Source organism: Zeus faber (genome assembly GCF_960531495.2).
Source record: "Zeus faber genome assembly, chromosome: 8".
Taxonomy (NCBI): domain Eukaryota; kingdom Metazoa; phylum Chordata; class Actinopteri; order Zeiformes; family Zeidae; genus Zeus; species Zeus faber.
The window spans coordinates 9,528,558-9,547,862 of record NC_137195.1 but is presented as its reverse complement, the minus strand read 5'-3'; the positions used below and the strand labels follow the sequence as shown (position 1 = coordinate 9,547,862).

Genomic DNA, 19,305 nt, shown 5'->3' with positions numbered 1-19,305 from the left:
AAAGCCAACACTATTATAACAATTCCCAACACCGTATTGCAACAGCATATAACGCCGTTCACGGTTTCATCACGATTTAAGAGATCCAAAAATGGTGAAAGTTGAGTATTTTCCCCTTTTACCAATGTTATTTTCCGCACACCAGAACTTGGCTCCTGCCGTGGCCAGGCGGCGCATCCTCCGGTCTCCATCCATCTGGCTGTATTGTGGAGCACAGGCAGCCTGGCTGATGAATGCAGCTCGGTTGTGGAGGCAGGAATGTTGCCCCTGAGCTCGCGGGAGCTCCCTTAGGCCAGAGCTTGGCAGGGCTTTCAGAGTGGCGAACACACAGAAACGCAATCGCAGCGCTCGCGCGCGGCTGTCTAATGGCCGCGGAGCCGCTCTTCTGAGCTTGGCAGTTGACAGCTTCAGATCCTTTTTAAGTAAAGCGCGGATAAAAGCACCGACAAACAAAGAGTGAAAAGAAAGTGGGAGTTGCTTCCTGGTAGTCCATTGACATTTGAAACACGGGGGGATCGCGGAGGGAGGAAAAAAAAAAAAAAGGCTTTTTTTATTTTTAGTTATTGATTATGTTAGCTATGTTAGAGCCTGGCGTGAGGCGCAGTTCCTTTTGAATGTCTTTTCTCAAGCGGTGTATTCCGGGTCCCTCCATTAATCGAAAAGACAATACGGAAACAGTGGACCTCCGATAAGTAGGTATTCTTCCGAATCATCCAAGGGTATTTTCGGACCAGCAATTATATGGATTCTGCTAAATTGTCTTCCCGCTGCAATGTTTTGCAGGGTGAGCTGGGATTCTTCTGCAGTGCTCTGCATCACCCGGCGCTGTCTGTAAGGCTCGCACGGTGGCAGAGGACACACCAGTCCAATACTGGACCTTGTCTGGTCCCTCATCTGCAACCAGCTTTAATTAATTCCCACAAGGTACAATCACATATGAAAGACACAGAAAGAGAGGGAGGGAGGGAGGGAGGGAGGGAGCGAGAGAGAGTGTTTGTTGAAAGAATTACAGAGAAGGCATTGGGAATAAGGGGAGAGGAATTTCGCTTTCTCTCTGCCTCTTTTAATTACTTTCCAATGTATTTAGCAGAAGATTCCCCAGGTATTCTGAGTGATTGTTAGGGCCCACAGCCATCCTGGCTGCCTGGCGGCCAGCTTGGCTGCTCGGCTGCCATTTGGTCCATATTCCGAAGGTTTTATTATTTATTTTTTTTCACCCCCTTTTTCCTGGCCTCGCCCAGTGTCAGGACAAGAATGTCAGATTACAGACCAACACCACGGAATGAGCCAGGAATAATTCACTCTGCTCACAGCTCGGAGGGCTGCCAATCGATGGGAGGTTAAATAAAAGCTGAGGCAGTAAGGCACCATCCCTGGGAAAACAACAAACACCTCAATGTGTTTCCAAACAGAGCTTTTCAGTTCCACGGAAGGTGTTTTTCTTCGTGAGTAGTTTAAGAAAAATTGACAGATTTATTCATTCGGCACCTCCGTCCAGCACAGGGTCCCTTGCCCTCGTACCAAATCTTTAAAAGATCTGATTCCTGCGCCGGCCGATGTAGCCTCAAGCATGACCCTAAACTCTCAGCTTTTCCGGGAGCACTGCTCCGTACTCCTCGTACTGCCTCTGTGGTTTGTTGTCCAATGACACAAAATTGCTTCTCGGAATATGGGAACTTTAGAAACGAATGACAAAATTAAAAATGATTGGCCCAAATGACGACCTAAAGTCAGGCCTACGGTGACTGTCACAATGATAACTGGTTGTAGCGGAGACCAAAAAACGGGGAATTGACAATTAATCGTTAATCACGCAAACATCCCTGGCAAAGGGAGGGGTCGTGTTCTTGCCTTTATCCAGTATACCTGTCAATATGATGAGTGTACTCTATCGAAGTCTGTTTTAGAATTAATGTCATCTGTCTATCTGCCGGCCTCTGCAGTCCTCCTGCGATGCCGCCTATCGAGACAGGCCTTCGCAGTCACAAGGCGAGGCCAAGGTTCACATCAACGTTTGGTTACGACGGACGATGCTGGCGGATGCATTGTGCGGTTTAAACACTCTTCCTCTAAATCTCTGCAGAAGGTGCTTTTTCCGTTCACTTATCCAAATGCATGAACGTCTACATGGGGATATCTGGCAGAATTTCTGAGGGCACCAGTGTTTTTCGAGCGATCGTGTGGGAGGACAACTTTGCGGTTAGCTCTAGTGAAGGCTCTTTTAAACAAACCGAGTAATTACTGAAATTAATGCTGAGGACCATGTAAATTGCATCTATTGACACCATCCTGACAGGGATTCCGAGCAATAGTGTGTGCATATTGTGTGTGTGTGTGTGTGTGTGTGTGTGTGTGTGCGTGTGTGTGTGTGCACACGGTTTGTGTGTATAAGAGTCTGCACGAGCAGATTGCATATAGGGCCATTTTCGCATGGATTATTATGCTGATTTATCTTTATTGATTGTAATACGCCAGGACATCTGCCTCAAAGCATGCAATTAAACCACTGCAACATTGAGTTGGAAAAGAGTGATAGCGACTACAAATATCTTTCAAGTGCATGTAGCCCGGTGATTATGGACTTTGTGATAAACAACCCTGGGCGTGCTGCTTGGGGAAGACTTCCATGGAGGGTCGCCAGTTTCCCATTTCCGTCCGTTCTTGCGACAGACTTGTTCAATTACTTCCTGCCGCGGTGAATGACCCAAACTTTATCCTTTGTTGCTGGACGGCATCACCCTTCACCACCGTCATCCTCCTTGTTTACCACGGTGGCTTGATGCCATGCTGAAGCACTAATAGGATCGGCCATTGATAGCAAGGAGCTAATGAAAATCCAATCGCAGCGTTATTGCCTGTTGCTGTATTGCCTCCACCTTGCTCTGCACATCTGCAGCACCATGCGCCTCCATCTCTTGACTCTCATTAGCGGCTAAAATATGTCTTCTCTGCAAAGTTGTTGGCGGAACAATGTTTTATTCAGCTACAAAACAATGTTGCATTTCATCACCTTTCCCCCCGCTTTGTGGCGAGGTAGGGCAGACATAGCACGGAAGGAGGTCAAGGCTCAGGCCAAGAGGAACTGAATCCTCTTCATTTCTTGGAGCAGTGCAGATCAATACAGCACATACAGCGTGCAGAGCAATTGGGGAAGCACAAAACAACTCGCCTTTCTATATTTTCTATATTACTGGTTATTGATACCGATGCACTCTCATGGTGGGAATATCGATTTTTAGCCAGTTTCGTTCGGGCCAGAAGATCCCTCCGGAGTGAACCACCTGGAGTGAAGCTCTCAAGACCTCAAGGGTGGTGATTTAGTCATTGGGCGAGTAAAACATCATCATTATATCATTGCATCATAATCTTTTAGTACATATCATTAGCAGTGAAGCTGTGGAATATAACAGTTTATCCGTCCGCTCGGTCAGCCTCGAGATGGACTGAGCCGTACAAGGTGTATGTGCGAGGGTACATTTTTCCTCCTTTTTTTTCCCCTCATCTCTCCCTCTCCCTTGCAAATCTGGCAGGTGATCCTGAGCTGCCTGGAGGACAATTCAAAAGGTCAATGGAAGCAGGCTGCGGTGGAAAAAAAAAAAAGCACCTTTCCTCAACCCCTCTCTCCTTGGCAAAAAGACAACACTTGCTGACGCGCGGCCTTATCTTCCTTTGAACGCTGGAAGGCACAGACTCCTTCTACAATAGCACCATTTAGATTTCATTTATTATCCAAAAACCAGACCTTGCTTAGCCCTTCTCTCAATAGCTCTACCTTTCTACTTTGTTTGTAGCGAGCTGTCTCCGGAGGCCTGGGTAATTGTCCACGGGCCCTCTCCTTTAGGCGATAACGACCTGGAGACAGGCCAATTCCAGCACCTAAAAAAAAAAAAGAAAAAGAAAAGAGGCCAGTATGAAAATTCAGTACAGAAATCAGAAAAAGTGTTTCGAGTGAAGGCAGCAGAGAAGCAATGGGAAACGGCTCTGGGTGCCCCCCGGGCTCCCGCAGATCCTCATTTGGTTATTTTTTTATTCCGCCTTCTTCTGGGCTGCACTTTTTAAAACAAGGCACGGTAAAGGTGATCATTTAGCATAATGTTTGGACAGCCTGTAGATAAGATCGTCAAAGTTTAAACAAGGACAACGTTGAAGTCGGTCTTCACTTTTCCTGCCACAACATTGTGAACGAGCATGTTTTTGTTCATAGTTTTATCCAGAGTGACTTCCCGTCGCTCTCGGCCCCGATCAATATTCACGAGCTGAACTTTGAATGACGGGAGCAAACTTACTCACTAGCGCCAACTACGGTGAGAATTGAAAAGGATCGTGCGAGCCAAGCTCGGCTCAATGAGCGGGCGTGGCTTCCTGATGACGATTTAATCTGATTGGCTGTACGTAATTGAGCGTATCTGATGACATCGTGAGAATCTGGAAAATAAGATTTACTGTCATCGCATGTATTAGGCGTCGGCGATTTAAGAAAAGAAAAATATAAATACTAATTTCTTCCTTTTAACATAGGTCTATTTTCCAAATGAAGGGACAGATAAAAATGCATGATGAGTGAAGTTGTAAATAATGGTATAGGAATAGAAATATTGGTGTTTTTCAATTTTTGACTGACATTAAATATCAATAGCAGTTACAAGGTCATTGAGGTTGATCTCTTTTTAATAAAAAATAGAAAAACACAGCTAATATCACAGCTATTATAAGCTCACATATTTGAGATACGACAAGTCACTGGGAGTGATACTTGAAAAATGAATGCGTGTGAGGGAAATAAGAAATGGCGAAAGAGGGACTGACAGGCAACGCAGGCAGAGAGAAAGAGAAGGAGAGAGAAAGAGATGGGGCTGAGGAAGTGGAGTATGTGAGGAGGGTGAAAATTAGATTATGCTCCGCCATTCAGGTGGCGTGTCGGCCCGAGGAACAAAAAAACTTGTCAATCCTCCGTGCCCTGATGCAGGCTCGCTAGGCTATTTCTCCAAACGCAATAGAGACAGCTTCGCTGCAGCCGACACAGATGGTCCCTCCCTTCCTCCTCCAATCATGTGTCGGACATCTTAATGCGTTGCGCCGCCTCCCTTTATATACAGTACGTCACTGTCTGTGTTGGTTTCTATACCGATGTACATAAAGTATAGGTTAAAAAAGTACGATTAGATTAAATTAATCATCTGTAGTTACCAGTGAAATGGGGCTGTCGGTCATGAGATTTTAGTTTAACGATCGTCATACAAATAACTCTGATGAATCATTTAATTGTCTTTTTTTGGTCATTTTATGGAACTTTCATAGCATAAGCGTATTGTAGTGTCATAACACATGTCACAGCTAATGCAGAAGACCTAGCTATTGACACATTGGAACATAGAAATTCAGGTAGACAGTTAATTTTCCTTAACTGATTAACTTTACTGATTCTGATTCAATCGAATTCACATTCTATTATTACTATTATTATTATTATTATTATTATTATTATTATTATTATCAATAATAATAATAATAATAATAATAATAATAATTATTATTATTATTATTATTATTATTATTATTATTATTATTATTATTATTATTATTATTGTGACATTTCTAGCACTGGTTGGAAATCCCGGGCTCCTCTTAACCCCGCAGATCCCTCAGGTAGCGCCATGTGAGGAAAAGGGACATGATGTTACCACACAAGAAATCCTCACAAGAAAAAGTTAATTACATTCAGATTCTGGGGGCGTCGGCGGAAATGTTAACCAAACCTTATCCGAGATGTTCAAATACGGGAAAAAAAGGGTTTCTGTTTCTCTAACCTGAGAGCATGGGGGGGGGGGGGGCATCGCTGTGCAAGAGAAAACATCTTTAATGAGTCATGGGGAAGCAGAAGCTGCTTAAACAGCCAGATCTTGCATTCATTTTACAGTATCCATATTATTCAGTGGGTACTGTATAGTCAGGTAGAGCACCTCCTTCACCGGCACACCAACCTTTTTGGGAGAGAAAAAAGAAAATGGACATACGTTTTGTGTTTTGTAGGTGCATGGACATTAAAAGGGTGGTGCATATACTAACAAGTGATAATGTGCTCATAAAATAAAAAGGTTGTGTTGTGTTATAGCAAAGATGTAGGTTGTAACACATGCTCATATGCTCATATACAATTTTTTATTAACCTAGGATTTTTTTCACATTATATATAACCAATATTTTTTCAAATTAACACACTTTTTGAAATTTTCCCCATAGTATGCCTAGGGGTGTGAGTACTCCCACTCCAATTAAAATCCCATATTAAATAATCCACATGAGGTTCATCACCATGAACAATGTTCTACTGTTTTTTATGCAAACCCAAAAGTGATATTCAATAAAAAGATAAAATAAAAAAAAAAGCTTAAATCTTCTAGACATATTTAAATATGATTTATTTAGACTTCAAAACTGTTGTGGCACCATGTGACAATATTGCAATTTAAGCATGATGGAATATGGAGATGATAAATTGTATTATTATGTAATTATTGTCACACAGTACTAATGGCCCCGCATTGAAACTGGGAACGTGTGATTCTTCAATCAAGGTCCATTTTTATCTCCGCAAACATGTCTCGGGACGAGCTGTTTCACATATAATTTCACAACAATTTATCTGTCTTCTTTGTGGCGGTGGCTATAAAGTGTATTAATGCTGGTTGATGGCAGCAAAACATTTTAGTATGTGATTAAAATAATGTCTTTGTCTTCTTGGGATCTGGCATTTTTACATTTGGCGCAACAACAGCAATGAGGCAAAGGACTAATAGCTGACGATAATTATCCATGTTTATTATTCACTTTTATTTTGGATTAATTTGGCCGTCGGTGGCTGGTGGAACCGAGGCGATGAACAGACAGGGACGCGGGACGCTTGGAGATGAGCTTTCAGGAAGCCGGGGGGAGGCTTCCTGGAAACTGGCAAACTGGGAACAGCGGGCCCGGACGCTCCCAGTTCCTTGTCAAATTTTGCCGTCATTCCTCATAATGACCAACTTCCCCTTTGTGTTATTCCTCCGCAATGCCCTGTCTGGCTGACCCGCCCGCCTCCTTCACCTCTCATATCGCTCCACCTCCTGCTATTCATTCATCCCCTGGTTTCTCTGGCCGTACCTTTTGTGTTTAGGCTCGCTGCAGATAGTGTCACCCACCGCCCGTGACCGGTGTCCGGTCCAGCAGCGCCGCCCCTGAATTATGATGTGCTGGATCAGTCTTAATCTTGTTATGGATGTAACCGTGCCCTTGGGACGGGCACTAAGGGACGGACGGGGCTTTATCAGATCTCGCGGTGCACGGAATCATAATTCATCCAAAGGGTTTTTTAAGATGTGTGCCGCGTACGCCGCATGTGCACGGCGGTGGAAGAACGCGGCGCTCTCTCCCTCTCCCTCTGTCTCTCTCTCTCTCTCTCTCTCTCTCTCTCTCTCTCCCTCTCACTCTCTCTCTATCTCTCTCTCTCTCTGGCTCTCGCTCTTCCGGTGCAACACCTGTGTTTTATTTTATGTATGACAGCTTTATTTGGGGGAGGGAAAAAAAAAGCCACTTTGTCGCCCGCTTTCTTACTCTCGTAAAAACCCCAAACAGGAAAGTTTGAGTGTAAGTGGCTCTTTGTGCGTCGGGTGTTTCATCTGTCCCGTAAGGAAGGAACGGGAACGAGACTTAATAATATTACTGTTAAAGCCTGCCGTCTGATGGGAGCTCCAGAAGGGGAAGATTCATCGGAATGCTCCGCAAACATAAACCGGCTGTTTTTCCGTCGGTTTGTTTGTTCATTTGCTCCTGTTACATGTCTCCTGGGATGGAATACATATCACCCTGGAATCAGAAAAGACAGGAAAACAGTTTGTTGCCTCAACAAAATAAGTAAAAAAAACAAACGTATATTATGAATCCACATTAAATACATAATATCACATATTAGGTTTGCATCAAATATTATTATTTTTTTTACACGACGAGGGATGAGACTGAAAAATGCAATTATGACATCTAACGTCAAATGAAGACTGAATTTGAATTTGTTAAATAAAGATTGATGTATAATTTACAGAACACACACACACACACACACACACACACACAAAAAACAACGACAACCTAGCCACTGGGAATAAAAATAAAAAATCAAGAACAAGAGTGTTGATGACTTATTGAAGCTCACGGTGGAAGCGTATAATCACGGTGTTGATAATAACAGGGGGTGAGGCGCTCCAGCCGAGATGTTATTTCCAGAAAAGGCCACAGCGCATTGGGCATTGAGTGACTTCATTTCGCCACCTGTTTTAAAAGCCGGGCGCCATCACTACAGGTCATCCCAGCCTCCTTCCCTTTTCTTCCTTTCTCACCGCCATAATGAGTCGGCGGTGAGATTACAAAGGGCTCCGCAGCCGGTGACCTGGTGTTGAGTAGCAGGTAAATGGAGCGGCCTCAAGGTCAGAGCTGCACCGCCCCTCCACCCGACGGCACCGCCCGGGCAGTGCGGGACATTTAACCACTTTAATATCTGGGATGCTCTGACCCCTGTCAAGGTCCTCGCGGCACCGTCTTCACGCCTCGACCCTGTCCTCTTCTCCGAGTGGATCTCTCCTCTCCTCTCCTTTCCTCTCCTCCTCTCCTCTCCTTTCCTCTCTTCTCCTCCTCTCCTTTCCTCTCCTCCTCCCCTCTTCTCTCCGCTCCTCAGAAAGCGCAATGACCGTCTCCAGGAAATGCGAAAGAGAGAGAGAGAGAGAGAGAGAGAGCTGTTGCTGAAAGAGCGGTTACACATTGTTCCCACCCTCCTGCGACTAAGCTCCTTCGTGCCGGCAAAAAGGGTGGAGGAGAAGAAGAGGAGGAGGAGGAGGAGGAGGAGGAGGGTGGGCGTCGGGGGTAGCGACGCCACTGCTCAGAGATCAACTCCCGCCATCCCCCACCACCTCCCAGAATATCTCTCCGTCTCCATCTCCCCGAATATCTCAGCGAGTGCACATACTGTACTGGCACCAACCAACCGATTTTATTTTAATATGCTCCTCCGCTGAAATGACCGGAGATAATTAGTACTGCAATGAGTACCATGATTTAATTAACTAGTAATAACATAGTAATAACTTATACCCACTCCTCCATGCCCATATTATTGTATTCATATGTATTCATCCTCTACAGGGTATCCATCTATATTTAAATTTTATACCCACAGCCATATTGCCGTTGCAACCATACTGCCACTTAGCCCCAGCAGCTATTCCTTAACTTTAACCTAACTTATCCTGTGCATATACCTTTTTTTATTTGGCTATTTTCTTTGTATTTTAAATTTTTTTTATACGTTCGGCTATTTTTGTTTTATTTTTCAGTCTTTTTCGGTCAAGCTTTTGATGCCGATCGTCTGTAAACAAATCTTTACCACGACCGCTTCCTTTGCATAATATGCACATATATGAAAAAATGTACTCGGCAGAATAAACGGATCCCGATTCCCATTGTGATTAACTGTGAGTTTAGGCATGGCTATTTTTTTTTTGAGTGATATATCGGGCTGTGAGGGATTGAGGGATCAGAATTTTTTCCCTGGACCCCCTTTTAATCTGTCACCATATTTAATTCATGGACACTTTTTTCTATTTTCATACACGGCAATGGCGTCATGCGCACTCCCCTATCGAATATATGTCTTCAGGTGTCTTTGTCATTTGAATCTTAATGGAGGTTAAAGGTGCGACGCGGCGAGCGCTTTATGTGCCTCGCCCACTTCACACCGTGTGAGGCTGCAGAGTCAACAGAAACGCTGACATAAAACTCGGGCCCAGCCAACCGGGGAAGGGGGAGGGGGATCACCCAGGACCCCGTCGTTCCAACCCTCCCTGCCCCGCGCTCGTATTTTTATGAGACCTATGGGGAGGCCAGAGTACAGGAGCAGGGAGAGGGCTCCTGAAAGATCTAATTAAGGAATGCGCCGTGAGAGCGCACGGATCTCCGTCCCGGAAGAAACACAAATCAAGGCCTTTTGACACTGGGGCCGAGGGGGCCACCGGGGCTCCTTGGCGAAGGCGCCCACCGGGGGTAATGGCCGCCCGGCTCTTTCAAAAGTTCCTCGGCTTACCGCTACCCTGCCCAACGCCTCGTCTCGGTTCTATAAAGCACTCGGCTTTATCATTTACGGGGCTCTTCTCTTGTATCTGTTATAAAAAGGTAATTGGTGTTTTCTTCGTAGTCATTTGATTAGCTTCCGTGTTACGGCGTCAATGCTACAAAATGTGAATGTGGGATGAAGATAAAACCCTCGAAAGATGAAAAACATTTTTGTTTCTTTGTTGTTTTTTTTTTTGCCCGCGGCTTTGTGCTCCTATCACATCAATACGGAATAGAAGCCTTTATTATTTATTTATTATTATTTTTTTTTCCCATGGAGTTGCGGGAGCCCGGGGAGCCTCAAAAGAGGAAACTTGGTAATTTAAAGGTACAGGCCGCGCTCTCCATGAAAGGATATGATCTCCGTTGCGCCGGGTCTCCGGGAGGGGGCGGGGGAGGGGGGCGGGCGACGCCGCCAGGACACCTGGCACCGAGGGCGCGGCCGCCGTCGGGTCTCTCCCCGGATCGTTTCAGACGGAGGACAGAAAGACCTTTGAGTCGGGAGGCACGGCAGTAGTTTCGTGCGGGTGCGGGGGTGGGGGGTCCCTCAGGATTGTTTCTGCTAATCACGTTAGCCGGCAGCGACTCCGGGGCAGGACAGATGCGAGGCGAGGGGGGTAACAGGGTTATATCGTTCTGATTAGATGAGCTTGTTTGTGTTTTTTTTTTTTCCCTCGGTTGGAAACCCCGCGTCAGTCCTCGGCGTCACCTTGCAGGGAGGAAGAGGAGAGCTCGCGGAGGGGAGGGGGTGTTGGGAGTCTGCTCTCCCCCCCCCCCCCCCCCCCCCCTCCTCCTCCTCCCCCGCCTCTCTCCATCCGCCTGACTACCTCGGCCGTCCTCGCCGGATCGACCGTCCGCCCGCAGAGCGCCGGCGACGTGCCGTAAAGGAGTTTCATTTGCGTCCGTTCTTCTGTGTTAATCTCCCCGCCTGAAAATGGCTGAAAGTGGAGGGTTTTCCAACAGCGACCCCATGGCTTCGGAGAAATCTCTCCAATCGAAAGCCCGTTTCGGAAACCCCACCGCAGAATTCCTCCGTGTGTAGGGATGCGGTGTATTGTTTACCTAAACATATTCACACGCTGCGGTTACCTAACTTTTAGGGTTAAACCCATTTGTAAAAAAACTGTCGTAGTTTTGGCAAAGCTGGCTCTCTTTCGGGGACGTTTTTCACTGTGATTCAATGTAGTAGAGTTGTTCTATGTATTTTTCAGCGGAATTGCTTTTCAAATTGAAACGGGAAATTTTCGGTAAAAAAAAAAGATTAAAAAAAAGTCTACACAGGGAAAAACACAAACAGTTCCCCGGGTTTCTGCTGCTGTGGCCCCGTGATAATTTGTTCTTTGGCGCTGTTTACCCCTGGTGTGATATTTCCCTCTTTCTCGTCCCTCCAGGATCCTACATGCTGGTAAACTCCTCCCAGCATGCCGCGGGGCATCGCGCCCAGCTCCTGCTCCAGACGCTAAGTGAGAACGACACCCACTGCGTCCAGTTCAGCTACTTCCTGTACAGCCGCGACGGCCACAGCCCCGGGGCCCTCAGGGCCTACGTGCGCGTCAACGGGGGCCCGCTGGGCGGCGCGGTGTGGAACACGTCCAGCTCCCACGGCAAACAGTGGCACCAGGTGGAGCTTGCCGTCAGCACCTTCTGGCCCAATGAATACCAGGTAGGACAACTACACTATACCTCTTTAAATATCACAGTCTGTTTATCGGGCCCAAGGATATTTTTACGGACGAGAGCCGTGATAATAGTTGGTGCATTTTAAGTGCAGACAGACAGCGCCATCGAAAAGGAATGCTTTGCAGTCCTCAAAAAAAAAAAACAGAAGCACTATAAAAATTTAATGTACAAAATGTGCTGTATGCACCGGATAAACATGAAAAACCCACAAAAAGGCTGTTGGAGAGGCTAAGTGATTGTAAGGATGCAAGTACTGGGGCTGGGTATAAATATATTTATACTGTAAATATGAGTATAGTTTAATATTTTGGTACATGAGGAATAATAATAAAAATAATAATAAAAATAATATGTATAACAGTATGGAAACCGCTAATAACGGATGGCTTCGATGAACTTATCGCAGTGTTTTTACCTTACATTGCATGATTTATTACAGTCATAGCACGGGCGGTGTTTGTCATCTGAGGTTTTCAGGGCTACAAGTCATTGCTCAGTGAAATAATGAAGATGAACTGAAGTACTGTGTCGGCTGCTGAGAGCGTTGATCAGTGCAGCTGTAAAGATCGCACTCCAGAGCTTTGTAGCTTTGATGTGCATGTTAACTCTGGCTGCGCGCCTTGTTAATGACTTGCCTTTTTTTTTCTCGGTTTATTTCCCATCGATTCCCTTATAATTGTCGGCCGTGTTCGCGCCGCCTCTCTGCAGGAATGACTGATGACACACACTGTAAGAAACGTAGCCGAATAAACACCGCGCCGCACTGTGGGTCGACGAACGTCGCGGCCGGAGGTGGACACAGGGGATCTCCATCTATAAATTCAATTTATTTTTTTATTTTTTCTGCAAACTCTGCAAAGCTGTCAAAAAGCAATTAAGTTGAGTAGTTTGCTGTTTATCAAGAACTGTCAATCCCTCCAACTTAATTAACTTCCATTTCACTCCGCGAGATCTGACCTTCACTATGTAAATAATAAATTCCCGCATTGTACAAACAGAGGGCGGAGGTGCGGTGACGTTGTTTCCCGCTGTCAGAGCCGGATCCGACAGTGATGTGCGTGGAAAGGGGGTGGAAGGAACGGGGACTGGCGCGGCCGAGTTGTCATCGCGCGGCGTCTTGTAATGAACAAAAATTGACGACCCGCTGATTTCCCCTCAGCCTTCTATTTGCTTTGAGGTCCGTCGGGGCGGGGATGTCGGCACGGGGCCGGGGATGGGAAGCTCCGCTGATCAATGCCATCGGCAATCACGGCGGCTCGGCTCCTTATGAGAGAGAGAGAGAGAGAGAGAGAGAGAGAGAGAGAGAGAGAGAGAGAGAGGGGCCCCAGCTCTGAGTCAGGCGTCACTATCAACTCACTTTTAAACCTAATGATGTTCTTGGCAGTTTGGTGCCATATTATTTGATAAGCAGCGCTTAAAAGCAGCATGGCCGCGTCCTACGTAGCAATAAACAGGGTCCCGTCCCGTCCTTCATCGCATATCAGGGCTTTTTTACAGTGGAGATTTTAAGGTGCCGCTTTTAAATGCGTTGGAATTGGAAAAAACAGTTGATGGCTGGCGGCTGACGGACATATTGGTCGCTGCATTAACCGAAACTAAGATGGATCGCTTATTTTATTCAGCTTTTAATGAGCCGTCTGCCTTTTTCTTTTTTTTCTTTTTTTGTTGTTTTTCGGTCGCTTTTATTGGCATGCTTTTCATGTCCTGCTTCTTTGTCTCATGTTAGCAATGCATATTTCCTATTCTTATCAGCTTATTTGCGGCTCAGGAAACAGCGATGGCTAATATGTGAGTCAGCATTGTAACGATGCCGCCAAGGAGAGGCTTTACCGAGGATGAGGAGGAGGAGGAGGACGAGGAGGAGGAGGAGGAGAAGGTTTTAATGAGCTTACGAGGAGGAGCTGAATTACTCCACAAACACTGCAGGAGAAAAGGATGAGAGCGAACACTGGAAAATGCCATTTGACAATAGTGCCTTTTAATAGAATTGCTTTAACTGTTTAAACGCTAACTGCTAATCTCTTTTTCTGAGGGGGAAAAAAAACATGGCAGTAAAATTTATTGGATTAGATGTGCTTCCGAGATAATGGGGATTTAGTTGGCAGCTCCTGACACTGTAATACATAATGTCTCCTTCCCCATCTCCTCTCGCGGTTAAGTATAGGAGCGCCGTTTCAATTCCCCATTCTCTTCTTCTCTCATTCCACCTCTCACTATCAGTTCAGGTGACCCCATGCTAATGCGCCCCTTCTCGCCACAGAAAGACAAAGCAATCTGCCCCGGCAAAGTCGCTCTCATAACACAGTTTACATTGCTAATCCCTTCGTCGCCATTTAAAACTCCCATTCATGGAGGATGAGAAGAAAGGCCAGGCGTTTCTCGCACGGCGGCGACCCGCGCAACAAAGGCCGCGGTTGGGGAAAGAAAGAAGGAAAGAAAGGACGAAAGAAAGAAAGAAAGAAAGAAAGAAAGGACGAAAGAAAGAAAGAAAGGACGGCATGAGTCGCTGGGCTCGTGTTTAAAACCGCGGTGCTTCCCGTGGTGGTTTTATTAGTAACCGAGCCGACCAAAACAGAAGCAGCCAGCCCGTGGAAGGATGCTGCTCCACCTCCGGGACCTTGACTCGAACAAAACAAGTTCATAATAAACTCTCTGAAGTGGTTTCAAGGCGCAGGTGGAAAAAAAAAACAATCACTTCTCGTGGAAAACACGGTGTATCCAAGCCACAACACGCTGAGCTTCTAGACACAGCACGTTGAGATGAGATTAATCCTTATCCAGAAGGAAACAGTTGTACCAACCGGGGCATTAAAAAAATAAAAGTGCATTAGTAATGGCTCCTGCTGCTCGTAGAATTTAAATGTTTCGTGTAGAGCGGGGAGTTTAATTGTCGCTGTAATTGTTTTTAAACATGCTTTATTTTGTACTGTTGATATGTGCTCAAGTGTTTTCTATGTCAAACAGAGCATTGCTGTAAAAGAGCTCAGCCAACATATATAAATATAAAAGTAGAAATAAATTAATAAAGGTTCAATTATATAATATTACGTATTATATAGTATGTATATATATATATTAATGTATGTGTATATATATTAGAAATATTTACTGTATAATAATATCATATATATTATATATAGTGTATATATATTATATACACTGTATGTCTATACAGTATAGAATATAAATACATTATCTGTATATATATTATACATTATATAAATATATAATATACAATACATTTATTATATGTATGTATGTTTATATATATATAAATAGAACCTCTGGTAAAAGAAATAGCTCATTGTTTTGGTACAGCACAGGATTACTTAAGCACAGTTGTTTGCTTTGTGTAGATGCAGAGATAATAACTTCTTCAAAGCCAGTTTGTTGTGGAATGCAAAATGTCATTTAAAAGGAAAAACGAGACATTCTCAGAGAATGACTCGACCGAAGGGGATTCATACACCGAAAACCCGAATCGACTCACTACCTTTTTGTTTCTGTATCTGCCTCAGATGTGTACAAAAAAAATTTGCTCCCATTTCACGTTCTTTGCAATGAGGGTTTTAACATTCATATCCATGTCGGTGCCCGGAACTCTCACGTTGGGCTGTTTTTGTGATTACGCTCGATATAATGTCCCGCATCACCCTTTCTTAAATTGTGGTTTACACATCGACGGGCGGGGGAGAATAGAGCTGGAGGGGGGGGGGGGGGGGGGGAAATCGAAGGTGGTGGGATCACCTTGAGTTCTGTCCAGACGGAGGCCGCCGTATTTCTCCAACCTTTTATTGGTCAAAGCTTCCACGATAGCCAGGAAGTCTCGTCATCAAATATTAAAGATGTTATCAGGCCCTCGCAAGACTTGAGCTGGATGTGCTTCCCTGTCTGCGCCCCTCTCACAGGCCTCCACCCGTCTCTCGCCCTCTCTATCTCCCTCTCTTGCTCTCTCTCTCTCTCCGTTCTTGTCTTTTTCCAATATCTCTCGACAACCACTTCTGGGTTCCTCTCCCTTCTCCTACATTCAATATCTTCTCTTTCAAGCTATTAAGGGTTTAGCCGCAGAAAACACGGCTTGGCCCTCAAACCGCGCTCCGACCACGCTCCATCGGCAAGGTCCCAGAATAGTTATGGGTTGATAAGCGAGGATGCAATTATCGGTGATGTAGGAGAACGTCGGTAGAAACACAGTGGAATCCCACCGTGCACCTCCACCCCCTGAGTCAGGCCACGGTCGACAGGACTTCCTCAAAGTGCTTTGATTGTGCCGGTGTTTTTCCGTACAGAGGACTCTTCCTTTGAAGAGCAGCGGGTCGGGGAATACGGCGGCACTTCAAAGTCTCGGGGAAGAGAACACTCATTAGAATACGTATGTTTCAGCTTTGTCTGATAATCTCTCTTATTTTTCCCACCACACCCTGCTGAGAGACCTCCGAGCAGAGCCTTCGGCGATATAAAAAAAAATAATAAAAAAATTTAAAAAGGGTTTCGCCGAGCGGAGAACAATTTGAGATTCTTGACACGGCCTCCCAGCCATTCTTAGACACTGACTTCTATTCTTTGGCATTTTCCAGCTGGGTACATTTACTTTAGTATGCAACCTTTTGTCTCGGAGTATTTCAGGAGCCATTATCTCTCGCCGGCTGCGTCTAATGGCGAGCGCAAGGTCCCCACGCCTAATGGTCTCCCCGCCTCAAGTGGAAGCCATGGACGCGGGCGGCGTTTTTAATGGCAAAAATAAATTACGTCTCGATTTGGATACGTTACTACTCTCGTCTTAAAGTCCGGCGTTACAGATTGATTTAATCTCATCTAATATTGCGCCTCTTTATTTCCGCCATAAATCACTCTGCACGCCATTTTTATTCTCGCAGCCCGGGAGGATGCGTCTGTTTGTTCCCCTGGTTTTTTTTTGGGGGGGGGGCGGGGGGGGGGGGGGTGCGCTGTAGAGACACCACTCATTAGAATTAACCTACAGGCATACGGGAAGAATCATTCGGCGAGAGGCTTTCAATAAAACCCGGGGAAGATTGTTTATTGAAACAAATGCTCTGGATGTCTCCCTCTTAATAACCTTCTCCCCTCATGGCTACGACAATTAAGCATTAACCCGCAATCAATTTCTCACTGAGTGCCTTCGCTCGGCAGAGATTAACGGCACCTTCATTTGGAGTTTTTCGAGGCATTTGCTTCTCGTCCGTAGCGCCTCAGAGCGTCTGCGTTCACGTGTGGGACTTCAGCACTTTTTCTTTAATGAGGCGGCGGTGCTTGCTCAGGTGGCGTCGCCAGGGCAGGGTACCGAAGAGTGTTCTTGTGCTTTGTTTGGAACGCGCCAATAGACGCACACATGTTAATGTAGTCCCTTGAGCTCAAGTTCCTGCCGTGTCTGGCCGGGAACAGGAGACTTGGCTCCGGCACCGGATTTTCCCCCTGTTGTTATCCCCAGAGCCGCGGCGGAGCGGCCAGATGTAGACGTAGCGGGGCCCCCCGGTCACGTTGTTCAGCCGGAGCCCGGCCCCTCTTTGCCCCTTTTTACCTCCCCTCTTTTACCCCTGAACCTTTCGGTTCACCACGACTGCGTTTCCCCCGCCCCACTTTTCCCGACCGTAACTGGATATTAATGCCAAGACGCTCTCTGGGAATCTGAGCTGACCCCAATCTCTTCCCTCTGCCGCTGAGCTCTGTGTGCAAAGGTAGTTCGAGGGTCATCGTCTGGTTGCTGTTGCTGTAATCAGTCCCGCTGTCTCCCGGGTCCAGGGAGGTGGTCTACCTCCCTCTTGCCGGCCATGGAAGGCTAGAATCACAGTGGCAGAGGTGCTAGAGATGGAGTTGTTGCCGCGGTAAAATAGAGTGTGCACGCCCAGGCACATTGTTCTGACGGATAACCTGTGAAACGTAGCGGTATTATGTAAAAAATATATAAAATTTAAAAAAAAATCAAAGCGGGTAAAAAGTATTTTAGCGGTTGTTGGCATAAAAACATTCAGTGACGATGGAGTGGAGCTCCAGTCTGCCTACGCGCACAGACATTCAGATGTCAAACGTTTGGTGAAAAGCCGCCGGGGGGGATTGAAACCACTTTGTAGCCTCGGTGAAATTCAAAAGCCAGCGACGGGAAGAAAACTCGTCGCCCTTTGGTGGAAGGGTTGTGCCAAGGGATTGCTCAATCCAGCTCCACTGACTTCCAACACAAGGTTGGAAAACCGTCCTTGGCGCCGGGGGAAAAACAAATATCGCCCCGGTGTGTCGTAACTCCGCCGCTATAACTGGGGATGGTGATTTGATATTGATTGGGTTGGATGAGAGCCCACCGCCCGTGCACCTGGTTGTTTCACATGATGGTACGTAGCACCGTCCTCCCTGCAGGGCCATGACCCCGTGCCGGCTGTATCCGCCGTTAGAATGCTCAACAGGACCCATGACTCAGGCTGAGACAGTGCATTCCCTGATAAAGCCATTATTTTTGAAGGGGCCCGAGGAAAGGGGCCAAACGTATCCATCTCCCCAGTCCTAAACATTAATGTTTCTCCTACATCTCTTGTTGACTCCTCGCCGGGGCTGTGACGGTAGGAGATTTTTCTTACCGCGGCGAAAAAAGCAAAGCATCCCCTTGGGTTTTGCAGTTTACCGACAGTAAATAGTTTTTTTTTGTTTTTTTTTTTTTGTCAGTTTGCCTTACAGTAACAGGATAAAAGAGATGGAATCTTCAAAAAATGCACAGAGATAACATGTCAATGGGAAATTATAGATGAGATGATTCATAAATGTATTGTAAGTGAGAAGCGTGCCCCCCTCCCCACCGCTGGATAGTTGAATACTCGCAGTGAGCAGCCGAATCCAATTCCACTGACAACATTCGGAGTCGGCTACAGCCCTAGAAATAATTAATAATAATCGGACACACGCACTCCCTCTTCCTCGCGTAGCTGAAGTGAAGAGCGGAGCAAACCAAAAAGTTTTGATTCTCCGGAAGTCCTGGAACGTAGGATGGAAGACAGTCGACGATGATAACTAAACAATGATTATTGTGTTTGTATTTCATATCACTCCTGCAACTTTCCCAGCAAAGAAATGAAACACCAAAAATATATATATGTTTAATTGTAGTATTTACGGTGATAACCGTAATGGGCTCCTCACTGCACAGTGATGTAACACGGCCGCGGTGGTGATCGTCTCGGTGACTTTTCCCCACTCATATGGATTTCCTTTCTGCAGGTTCTGGTGGAGGCCACGGTATCCAGGGAACGGCGAGGCTACATCGCAATAGACGACATCATGCTGCTGAACTACCCCTGCTGTAAGTGTCACTTCTGTATCAGATGATTCATAATGACGACAATGGATGCTGGACGAAAAAAAAAAAAAAAAAAGAGAGTTTACAACAAAAGGAATAAATAAAAAAACCGAGCGCCGAGGGAAATCCTGAGGAGCTCCGCCGGCAAACGTGCCCAAAGCTGAACCCCGACCTCCCTCTGCTCTGCA

At 45.9% G+C, this 19,305-nt stretch overlaps 1 protein-coding gene across 2 annotated transcripts in view; it reads left to right on the top strand.

Moving 5' to 3' along the window:
* ptprub (protein tyrosine phosphatase receptor type Ub) overlaps positions 1-19,305 on the top strand; it is a gene marked incomplete at its 5' end in the record, with an annotated part of 145,161 nt that overhangs the window by 57,783 nt on the left and 68,073 nt on the right. For both annotated transcript variants that reach the window (XM_080004954.1, XM_080004955.1), the window contains 2 exons: positions 11,529-11,800; positions 19,039-19,120. In XM_080004954.1, coding sequence (XP_079861080.1) covers positions 11,529-11,800; positions 19,039-19,120 — 354 coding nt within the window. The remainder of the gene's footprint in view (positions 1-11,528; positions 11,801-19,038; positions 19,121-19,305) is intronic.